The sequence below is a fragment of the Plectropomus leopardus genome, chromosome 2 (genome assembly GCF_008729295.1).
Source record: "Plectropomus leopardus isolate mb chromosome 2, YSFRI_Pleo_2.0, whole genome shotgun sequence".
Classification (NCBI taxonomy): Eukaryota; Metazoa; Chordata; class Actinopteri; order Perciformes; family Serranidae; genus Plectropomus; species Plectropomus leopardus.
The window spans coordinates 11,003,007-11,015,524 of record NC_056464.1 but is presented as its reverse complement, the minus strand read 5'-3'; the positions used below and the strand labels follow the sequence as shown (position 1 = coordinate 11,015,524).

Here is a 12,518-nt window from a genome sequence, read left to right as displayed (position 1 = left end):
AGTTAATCCTTAACTGGCCCAAATCAGATTCCTCAGTTTCTCTTTTACTGCTTCTTCTATTGATTATCATGGTCTGTCAAAGTCAGTATCTTTCATGATGCTCTCTGGAAATTCACAAATTCTCTAGATTGCTGAAAATACAGTGGAGGGTGAGGTGTTTTAGGGCAGTACTGTTAAAAGGTTGGGTGTGTTCAGGGCTAAGGTTAAACTGTTGTTATTATGTACATACATACATACATTTATACTGCTTTCATTCAGAGGAAGCTTTTGACATTTCTTGCCATTATGGCCGAACAGTAGTTGTGTTACTGTTCAACACAAAACAAATTCAAGGGGCACAACATAATGTCAGTTTCCTTGTCGTGAAGAGTTCTCATCCTGTGGAAACAGTTGTGTAATGTCTTCTTTGGCTCTGTGGGAGGTTTCTGAAGTCTGAGAAAATAACCCTGGTGATGTGATTATCTCAGCTTGGGCTTGAAGACTTAAAACAATGTGTTGGAAACTTGAGCCATGGAGTTTGAAAGATAGATATTTACCAAGCATAGTTGGTCAAATTGATTGATGCTATCAAAGGATCTAGTGGCTTTTTTGGCGACCGAAAGTCAGGATAGCTCAGCCTCTGCATCACTGAACAAGCTCAATCTGTCTGTTACGGGTCCCCCAACTTCATGGGAGTGGAATACTTTTTTTGCTCGAGTGCCCCTTTAATTCAAGCAAACTGTAATTAAAAACTAAATGTGTTATTAAGGTTTCTGTTGTACACATTTGAAAAGTGTTTCAACACTTGAAACACGTTTTACTGTACCAAAGGTAGTTGTGATTGAGCTTAAATGTCCATTCTTTACCTTGGAAATAGTACTTTGTCAATAATACATTCCTAACACAGCATCTACTTATTTGATTCCTTCTGGTGCTTTCAACCACATGTTGTTTGCTCAGTTGTTGAGATGGTTCAGGTGTCATTGTGTGACCTACATATGGAACTAAGTATGAACTTTTTAAATCTCACAAGTGAGCAAATTACATCCTCTGATGAAGGCTATACCTGAAAGCTCTGGAAGAAATCCACTAAATGGCTTTTGAATTAAGATGGTTTGTTAAATCAGTGCCTACATTTGCTATGTAATTATTAGGAGCATTACAACACAACAACCAGGATCAGTATATTGATTCATTGATCCAGTATTATTGATGCAATTTAAAAACATTGATACATGTAGTCATCTTCGACATACGCCTTTATTTTTAAAATTCCCCTGGCACGTCTGAGTCACCATTTCCGTACCAGCGTACCACCTTCATAAACATTCAAACACTGAAAGAGGCTTTGCATCAAGCGAACAATGGCAGCCAAGAAAAAGACGACGAGAATACTTACTGATATCATCTCATAACAATTTCAGATCCCTGAAATTAATCAAATCGAAATCGTACTGTGGCTTACATAGTGTCATATTGTGAAGAAACTTGTGATTTACACAGTTAATCATTTTATTTGTGCATCAGCATCAGAAGTCTGTCATATGTGAGGTTGTTACATACTGCTGTTCATAGAGTTAAATGTTCTCCAAAGCCAAAACAAGCCAACGTGTTTTTATTTTACATACTTACGTTATTAATCTTGAAAGTTTTATGTCCAACTCTGTCAACCATCAGAAGAGCATTTATCTGGAATTATGACATAAAAATTCCAAAACTCATAAAAGCTGCGAGCAGTGATGAACGGGTCCTCGCACCGCTACGCAAGTCGGAGCTACTGGCAGGACACCGACTGATGCAGCTGTGTCTTTCTGTGAAAGGAGAACACTGCACGCAGCAGTGAATTAGTGTTTCCTCCATGTGGTACTGGAGCTGGAGATATGTGAAGTTGATTTTGGAGGGATGTGTGTGTGTGTCTGTGTGTGTGTTTGTTTGTTTGTGTGTTTGACAGTAGAGCTGCAGCAGTAAGAGGTGTCAAAAAGAGGAGGAGCCCGCCTGTGTGATTCTGGCTGGGCTGTTTGGTGGGACTTTGTATTGCAAGTTTGTCCTCTGATCAGAGTATGCTTCTTGGCCGGATACATACTAGAGCCTGATCGATATGAGGTTTTTCAGACCGATATAGATTCTATAGTGGAAAAGTTCACAGAAGACCAATATGGCAACTGATATAGTGAATTTTTGAGCTGGAATGAAAATAGATCATTTCTATGTGGATTGTGCACTGATTTACAAAAACATACAAGCTCAGTCATGATAAGATCTTCAGCCTTAGAATTATTATCAAGAAGCAAAAATACGCCCTTAAGCATTTGGCTGCATATGCAGCTTGGAGGCCTTTAAAACAAAAAAGAAAGCCTGGTTCTTCTCTTTGTTTGTTTGGTTAATTCAGAGGGCATCTGTAGCTTGACAGATGGAGGAATTGAAGGAGGTAGAATATAGAGATGCTGCAGCGATGGAGATAAAGAACGTCAGTATTAAATATCAAATTATTGTTAGTGCGTAAATACACACAGATGTCAAGAGGAACTGGGGCAGATTTTATTTAGGTTAGGAGAGATTTGTTTGCTCCTGTCCGGTCAGGGGTCAGCATATGGAGCGAGCATCCTGGGAGCTCATTGAGTTAAAATGTGTTTGAGTGAGAATGCAAGAGAAGAAAAGCATATTATTTTTATTTATAATGAACAACATTAGTATGAGTATCATGGTGTGTGTGAGCCACGCAGTAGGAGAAAATGGATAACTGCTCCAAATGAGCTATGATGGGATCAGACTGGCTAAAGCCCCCCAAAGCTGCTCTTAATTCCATGGTAAGACCCTCAGAGCTCCCTTTAGCTTCATTAGTGACCGTGTTAATATCTTCACCCCTATGTTAGAGCTAACTTGCCCCCATTTATCCCCTCCCAACCCACGCATATGAGGAGTAAATACAATATGTCCCTCTCAATGTCTCTATCTGTTGCCGGACAGACATCCTCCATGACCTGAGAAACACTGCTAATCTTTACCCTCCCCTGTCTGTCCCACACCCACTGTCTCCCAGAAAAACAAAACAACCACCCACATCCCCTATCTTCCAGGAGGTTACAGGAGATGATGCAGTGCAGGGGAAGAATGATGGGAGTGTAAAGACAACAAATGATTTTACCTCAGCAGCCTCTAAGACAATCTTAACGTCCTCTTTTTTAGAGCAGAATTGTCATTTAACACGCTGCAGTCGAAACTCCTCCCTTCCTGTCTTCCCTCGCAGTTATCGACCCAAGTGCAGCAGTGGAAGTTAACACAGCCACCACATATAGATCTTTACTGTACATCCTCCATCTCTCTCCACTGCACTGATGGAGCATAGCACTCTCTCTTTCTCCATCTCTCTGCATTATCGTCCAGCTCTGTCTGGAGGCGGTGCTGTTTAAAAAGCAGTCAGACTGGAATGATGGAACAAGAGACAAAGAGGGAGTCTGTGCACGCATCTCAGTCTACCATGGCGACACATAACACCCCAGCCCTTCCTCTTGTTGAGACAACACACACAGACTCTAGACTCCGTGGCTCTGTGCAGGAGGAACTGATGCTGATGAGTGTTTATAGCTCAGCTTCATTACAGTCATCTCTCGGTGTTCTGTCCCTGCATGCAGGTGTGCATGCATATCCATATGCGTTCACTGTCATCCAAGTGTCTACATTTTATAATAGCTCCATTTAAACCAGGAAATACCCCATTAAGTTTAAGTATTTTTCTACTGGTGTATTCTAGCAAAGTTTCAATTCATATAATTCAGAGATATGACAAAATATGTAGTGATAAAATGGAAGTTGACAGACAAGGAATCTTAAACAACCAGAGTGATATAAAACCAACGCTGACAGCTAGATTAGCTTTTTTTAAAATCGTGAATACTTTTAAAGGAATCCATTCAGACAGGTTTTTGAAGTTGCATATGTGACTGAAGCAATTTTCCAGAGTTCAGTAAGAATCAAAAGCAAATAGAGAGAGAATTAACTCTTTAAAACCTGGACACATTGGCCTGTGTTGATTCTTTCAAAAACATGTTAGGAAGGCAATGAGCAACTTAAGAAGAAATGAGCCATACATTAGTATAGAAAAACTAACAAATGGAAAGTGGAGGAAAAAACACAGTGAAAGGATCCAAAGAAACTGCTTAAGAATGTTTAAATGATTCTGTAAAACTGCAAAATAATTTCAAATGTATACTTATGATGATTAGAAGTATAGTTCTTTTTCCTAGTTATTTGAAAAATAATTTTCTAAATCTTCTCATTTCGTGCCAAGGTGCTCAATGTCTTTTCCCCCAAGTTTTCTGAAGAAATCCAACCTTTCCCTTTTCTTGTTTGCGGCACAAGAAAAGGGATGTCCATCCAGGTTTCAAAGGGTTAAAGGTAATTTCCAGTCTAATTTGGAGTGATAAATATGGAAGTATGATGGTTACATGACCAGAATCCAGTGACGTGGGGTTCTTCCAGCAAATCCTATTGTGGCATTCACATAAGTGGACCTGAACAAAACTTCTCCTAAAAAATCCAGCTGAGGGGAATCAGCCACAATGTCTTTAATTTTAAGTGACTTCCTCATTTGATAGTCTGTGAAACCATGTACTTTCCACAGAAGAGCGAAAAGGGAAACCCCTACAGGTCCTAACATGGAGTCCAGTGGGGTTTTTGTCTGAACCACCATGCAAAAAAAGTCACACAAGAAAAATGTCTCTTTTTGCTGACTCCCCCCTTCTCTCTTGCTTTCTCTTTCATTCTCCTCGCTCACAATTTTCTCTGATTGTGCCTGTGTCAGCATGCCTGCATAACCTTCAGAGTCCTGTTGGGTCACTGGATCACTGCTGCAGTTTCTCAGCCAGCTCATTAGCACTCACATAGGCATAGTACAGCATCTCAAGGAGGCACACTGCGGACACATTCCACCTATAAAGAAAAGTCTCAATCATTTGAGCTTTAAATTTAATCCAGAGCCTTGTACTTTTACTGTTACACCTGTTATTAACTAAACATCATTCTAAGACTAAACTTGACTCCAAACTCTAGAGTTTGTTGAAGGTGTGAAGCAAGGTGTCAAATACGTTTCACAAGGACGTCAGCAAAAATGCCCACCACCCTTGTGGTCATACAATCATCACAAAAAAAATGGTGTGTACGTCTGTCTTTTTAGAATAAAGCAGCATTCAGTCCAAAATGCCGAAATTCTAATTTCCTTGCATGTACATACAGTACGACAGTATATGCAATATGTGTGTGAGTGAGAGAGAGTGTGTCTTATCAGTGTGGGAATGATCTGGATCCGAGGTGAGGCGTGACTTGCTGACAGCGGTGTATCTCATTGTAGGTGTGGACCAGGGAAACATTTCTGAGCGTTCCTCCCATTTTTCCTTGCAGTTGGCCCAGCAGTAATTTCGGTTGTCTAAATCAATTATCATGAGAAATACAGAGGGCAGTGTCTTCTCTACACTTCCACCACCCAACACAAACACTGATTTCAGTGTTGAGAATGACAGCAGAGGGCATTTAAAGGCCTCATGTGGAGTTTTTGACCACTAGTAGTGCTGTAGAGCTGTTTTTGTGAGTAGATTTCATTTTTTCTTTGTTTCATGTGTGTACATGAGGATACACTTGCATGCAAATGATGCAAAAAATACACAAAGAGTTTTAGTGAGTTGAATGTAAACATGTAATGTAAACATAACTGTTAACATGAAATTCAGTGCACGACTTGTTTGCACAGTTTGCAACGTGGAGTCTGTTGCAAGCAGTTAATGGTGCTAACTCCATAAACAGTGCTGAATAACAACGTCAGAGCTAACAGTGTTAACCAGAGGGGAAGTGAAGGGTGGGCGCCACGCTTCTGTGCTGCTGCCGTCCTGAAATTGGTGGTAACTGCCGTATGAGCGCAGTGAAAAGCAGCAATGAGATAGCTAGAGGGATACACACAGGTGCACAAACCACAGAGAAGCTTGGATATTACCACAAACATGATTTCATTCTCTGCTCAAGATATCATTCCTACACTTTTTTTTGTATAGTAAATATTGGCATGCTGTTATTTTAATGTTCTGAATATTGCATAGAGTAACTTTATCATTTTGGAAAATATACTTATTCATTTTCTTGCCGAGAGTTAGCTGAGAGGATTGATACCAATCTCATGCCTGTACGCTAAATATGAAGCTACTGCCAGCAAGCGGTTTACTAGCTAAAGGAGGGAAAAGCTAGTTTGACTCTGTCCAAATAAAATATGTTTTAATAAATAAAGTTGGTGGTAATTAGTGAGCTGTAGAGGCGCTGAAAAGATGATTTTGTTATATATGAGCCCAACTAGCTGTTTCCACCTGGTGCCAGTCTTAATGCCAAGCTAAGCTAACTGTCATCTTCTTTGGACTGAGTTGGACCAGCTGTTTCCTGTCTCAGTGTTCAGATAAATTAACCTAACCTTCACAAGAAATGAGAGTGATATTGATCTTCTCATCTAACACTCCACAAGAAAGCAAACAAACACATTTCCCAAAATGTCAGATTATTCTTCGCATGGCCAATAGTTGTTTGCTGCTACATGTTACATACAGAACCTTTAAGGAAAAGCTGGAAATACAGCAAATATATAGCTTTGGCCAGCATCTGGCTATCTTAATTTAGCACTGAGAAAGGCAACAGCTTGCATGGGTCTGTCCAAAGGCAGCAAAGTCAACATACAAGCACAGCATTAGCTTTCCCGTATACTTGGACTAGGCTAGGCTTGCTCTTTCCACTGTTTTCGGTATTTACGCTAAGCTAAGTTAGCCGGCTGCTGGTGGCAGTTTCATACTGTACAGACATAAAAGCGAAAAAGTATTTTTCCTGAATAATATCTTTTAAATGTAGTTGATCATAGAAGTTGGATGGGAAGCAGGACAGGAAAGGAGTTTCTCTCTTCCACTCCCCTGCGTGCTTCCTTTCTCTCTCTCTTTCTGCAGTGACCTCTAAACTGTCATGAGCAGAGGATCCCTTATCTGAACTCTCCTCTTTCCTCAACACATCCCTCCTGTCAGCGAGGCATTGCAGCCCTTCCCTCTTACTCTCTTTCTGCCAGCCTGTCTCTGTCACATACTTACGTCCATCTCCCTCTCTTAATGCACTGACCTCTAAACTGTCATGAGCTAAGTATACTCCATCTGAACTCTCCTCTTTGCAACACACAACCCTCCTGTCAGTAAACCCTGTCCGCCCTCCCTCTACTCTCACCTCTTTGTCTCTGCTTCAATATTCAGGCCTGTAAATGCCGAAATACACGATGCATTTACAGTTAATTAATAACATAAAAATCCCTCCATGTGCACCCTTCTGTTGGTGACCTCCTCTCTCTCTACAGTGGTCATCGAGAAGCTTGTTGCCATGGTAACGGTGCTGATGCTGAGTGTGAGACACACAGTGGTGTCCCTATCTTAGCAGGATACAGACTCAGCTACTAATATCAGTCGACAGAAAAACATCCAAACTGGGCTCATTGATTCATCACTGACTGCAGCAACAAAGTGGTGTGCCAGAAAAAAACCAATGTTTTGAGGCAAATATTATAATATTAAAGCATCGGCTTCTGAACAGAACATTGAGGAAATAGTTTTATGTTTTCATTCAATCCGGCCCATGGCGTGTAGCCTACCATTTAGTGTTTTATTTAAGGAGCGTTCCTGCTTAAGGACCACAAAAAGGATCTGACTCACAGTTTCCCCCCAAACTGCAGTCCTCTCGCTGCTCATGCGGTTTTAAAAATCTCTCTTTTCTGTAGCATGGATTATCTCACCAGCAGAGGAGAAGTTAGATGTATGCGTCTCAGAGGAAAAGCCTCTGGCCACAATAAAGTCTGCAAGACACAAACAAGCCCAGGCTGTCATATGTGAGACCAACTAAAAATCAAAGAACAGTGGACTATTTTGGGAGAGTTTTTGGGGAAGTACCTAAATCTATTCCTTTCTCTCCGGGCAATAAGATGGGAGTGTACTGTACAAGGGCTGCAATACTGGTACAGTTTGTTGGCTTTTAATGTGTTTAAGGAGCCCATCCATTATGATACAGTATGTCTGTATTACATTATGTATTTGTTTCCCTTATATTTGCTTTGCTGGACCCTGTACCTTATGTCCATTACAAATTGTGTATTGTGTCTGCAGCCAAAGACAGTTGTACTTAGCAAAGTGTTTCCTGCCATCTGATGGTCAAAGGAGATGTATGGAGGTGGATCTTAAAGGTGTAATTAGTGGGTTAAGTTGTGAGATGTCAACTGGTTATTGTTGGACTAATTTCACATTGTTTGAAATTACTAATACATCCATTTACAAACATGTAGTGTCAGGTATGTATTGTTAATGAATGCTTATGCTGCTGTTACCTTGCAGATGTGTGTCTGGCATTAACCACTAGATGGAGCAAATTCTCTATGTAAAGGGTAGTGTTTGTATGACTGCACCTGTTTGATTCTTCATTTTAAACTCACGCAGTCACAGGTGACTGGCCAGCATAACGCTCTGTCGTGACATACCACTGCTCACTGCTCATTGTTGTGTCAGAATAATATTTTATGGTGTTTAATACACTGCTTGTTAAGGTTTGGTGCTGTCCTACTCTGGGTGCCTTTGTCTCTGATTGGTGTGTTTTTTTGTTCATCAGACTGTAGCTACACCTGTCACCTGGAGTGCCAGAGCCAGGTCCAGCTGGACTGCAACCAGAAGGACAGACAGCCCCAAGAAACTCCATCTCCCAGAAGACGCTGCTCCTCCGCAGCACCTCAGCGCAGGGTGAGCATTTCAGATACAAAAATACTACTTAGTGGAATATAAGGGAACTATGCCTATTTTCATACATGTTAGTCCTGTGGTCTAAGACAGTCCAAAAATATTAGTATAGATGAACAACTCTCCCAAATCTTAAAACTATAGTGCTAAAACCAAAATTTGTGATGTCATAGGGTATCAAGTCTATAGCTGCTTCATAGATAATGAATAGCAAAATATGTTATAGAAGAGAGTGAGAGCAGCCAGGGGAATGTTTTGAGTATATGGATAAATATTCTGTTTAGAAATAAGAACACTACAATACAATAAAGCTGATTATGGGTATAGAAAAGAAAACAAACATTTTGTGAGTCACAGTCATTGTCTGTGATGCAGCTCCACACTTTATACTTGATGAATCACATGTATGACTTACTTCTCTGGTTTGTGGCTTTTAGAGAGAGTAGTTCATGTTCACAAATATTAATTAAACTTTGGTCATGGAAATAACATATTGGAATTCTCAATTTAGGTGGTGTTCCCCTTTAAGAGTGAAGCCAAAGCTGTGGAGACCCATTTCAGGCATTTTTAGGGTCACTATAGAACACATTCATCTGACATGTAGTGCACTGAACTCTTGATGTGTGTGCTTGGTGCAGAGGTGTACATGAGTCACGATTGGGTAATGGCAGGGTTCATTTTGCAGCATCTCTCCAGGCCTACACTCTTACATAACCATCCTCCTCTTTCACAACAGGCTGTCCCTCCTCCTCCAAGTCGGTTGTCTGCTTATAAATTTATGTATGCGCTCATTTGCTTTTTTTGGTCACAGAATGTTCCCAGGACGGAATATGCTCCGTCACTAAGCATCCGAGGTTCCTCCCTCTCTCCCTCACCTGCTCTGTTGCTCTCAGGGCTGTCGTCATCCTTCTCTTTGAGTCTCTCTGGCGTCTCTCCTATCCTGTAGTACATAATGTGTCTAATTTATTCAATTCTGATGTACAAAAAAACAACACTGTGAGCCGGGGCTGGAGTCAAATACAGATCTCTATGAGCAACATCGAAAACTACCACAGTTTACTCTGGGTTTATGACTTTGTCACACATGCACAAAGTCCTTTAAAAGCCTTAAGATCAGAATTTTCTCACATTTGGGCAGGCCCAAAATGAATGAATATAGGTGCTGGATTTTGGTTGCACTTTTGCCAGGTTGGGTCAAATTCTAGAAAAAAATATTTTAAATTGGATCAAACTATGCCTGATACATAAGATGGTTGTATGGATCATTGTAATGGACAATTTCCAGATTTAGTCCAAGATCCTCTCACCGAAGTTGTCCTCCCATTTTGATTCAAGATGCTCAAAGGAGCATGAGGCCACCGACAGTAACACATCATACATTTGAAATTAAGAGTTGTGCTCAGTAGGGCCTTCGTGTAAACTGTCCTTCAACTAGTTGGTAGGTGTTTGAGAAGGGAATGTAGTGGAGTTTTTTTTTTTTTTTAAACAAATTCTCTGAGTTGGAGGTACTTAAAAAAGTGACATTGTGGAATAGACTTGCACGGCATCATGGTACCAGGGTATTTAGAAATTCTGAAGATATGTTTTTCAATACCGTCATAAATACAGGCTCTCCTCTTTCTGTAGAACTTACTGTATGTAGTGCACACCATCCACTAGAGCTCAGTCTCTGGTCTCTACTGTTGGAGCAGGCAGCTGAGCTGAAAGATACAGCGACATGTAGTGGTGGAAGGATAAGTTGCAGGACTGTAATCAGCCGGCGGCCAGCAACAGTAGAGATAAACTGTGATTATTGGAACAGTGGACTTACTAACTAGAGTCATTAGTAACTACAGCAACCAAGTTAAATTTCAGGAAGGCATGAAGGTATGAATTATTACATAATGCCTAAGTGTATTGTGGAATTGTTTATCTTACATGAATGCAAACTAATAAGGTTTAACACTGTTCTTTGTAGGGACCTCTATTATGGCATGGTTAACATATTCTTAGATGTTATGTGTGCTAGTGGAGTATATTCAGTTATCCACTATTTAATCTCAAAATCATCATTCGATCAATTCAACTGTCATACTCTTATACTGTACGAGCCACAGGATACAGTAATTATGCCAAACTCATTCCTCAAAATAGCACTTCGCCCACTCTTTGTGTAAGCACATGTGTGTGTGGAGGAACCTGAGAGCGTAGGAGCCTACATGCTGCTCTTGGCATCCCAGCTTCGGTCACCCACGCAGTGTGGTCCAAACACACACGCATTATCCTGCACGAGAGAAAGCTGGATAACCCCAGCCGAATGTTGGCAGCTACTCTATGCCTGCGGGGCAGATAATGCAAAATTAGACCCCTGGTAGTGTGCCAGGTAGTACATCACTTCTGCAGAGCGTGAACAAATACACACAATCATTCCACCCTGAAACACGTTGATGGGAATGGCGAGAATTGGAGCAAGCAAGCAGGGTGATAAATTTTACCAAATGCTGTTTTACTAGCAGCAAAATACAGTCCAGGCTAAAGCAACAAAATGATGGCATATGGTTTTTTTGTAGTCATTTTTAGCTTAACCACCGCTACTTCTTCTTTCTGAGTGTAATGACTGCGTAGTTAAAGATAATGAGCCGAGAGTCAGAATTAAGCGAGTGCTGATGTCTGTCTTGGAGGTATGTGAACTCTGTGACTAAGGCCTGTCTCTCCCCACTCTCTTGTTTGGTTCATAGAGTGCACGAGTACTGCAGACAAGACGAGATATGACAGTTCATTTCCTGCAGTCCGCTTTCTCCCCTTTTGCTCTATTTTATAGCTTCTGCAGCTATGTGTTTCTGTGTGTGTGTGAGCGAGAGTGTGTGATTGTGTTTTCTCTCCCCTCTTTCTTTACCGCCCCTTATTGTGTGTGCCTCAGCAGAAATTGATCTGCCTTTTTACCCCACATACACTACTGCAGTCACACATGCATGCAGCACACTATGTTTCATCGACTTGAAGCCAGCAGTATGTGTGTGTGTGTGTGTGTGTGTGTGTGTGTCTGTGTGTCTGTGTGTGTGTAACATCCCACCCCCTGCACGCTGCCTTCTCCCTTAGTGATTACACTGATGGAAGCGAGGAGCAGAGCCGCAGGTAATCAGTCTTCGGCTGACTCGAACCTGACAGAAAGACACCCGATGAAAGGGTGACACACTGTCCCTGCATGCCGCAGCCCTCCAGTGCCATATAGGTTTACCTATAATCGTGTTTGAGTAGATTTTAAAATCATACCACACACACAGAAACAGCACGTGCGGACAGATGCACATATGCACCATCAATCTCAGCAGTCACAGGGGCATTAGCTGCTTTTTGACAAGCGGGGGTCACTGCCAGAGTCAGAGGGCAGACTGCAGGTTCGGTGTAAGGTTAGAGGTCACTGTAATCTCCATTCTGGGGGCAATCACTCATTATTTCTTAATCTCACTTTAAGCACTGTGAGCCCTCCTCCCCGATCAGCGGTGGTGGTGCAGCTGTTGAGGTTTTATTTCTGTTCCCTGAATGGTTTAGGTGTTGAAACATTTACCCTAATCATCACCTAATCGTAAAAATGTACATGTTAACAAAGGTTGCCATGGCTTCTGAGAAACCGTTGCATCCTGCAGCAGAATCTAAAAAAGCAGCCATCTTCCCCAGCCTCTCTGCTGCCTCCTGTCACTGCCGCTCTTACGTATGTAAAACAGGAGCTGCGAGGCTTCATATCTCTCACTCATCAGCCTTTCTCGCTGCACTCAC

General features: G+C 41.4%; 1 protein-coding gene across 1 annotated transcript in view; it reads left to right on the top strand.

Moving 5' to 3' along the window:
• rassf5 (Ras association domain family member 5) overlaps positions 1–12,518 on the top strand; it is a 36,869-nt gene that overhangs the window by 10,105 nt on the left and 14,246 nt on the right. Inside the window, exon 2 of the mRNA XM_042500856.1 lies at positions 8,638–8,765. Within this exon, the coding sequence (XP_042356790.1) occupies positions 8,638–8,765 (128 nt within the window). The remainder of the gene's footprint in view (positions 1–8,637; positions 8,766–12,518) is intronic.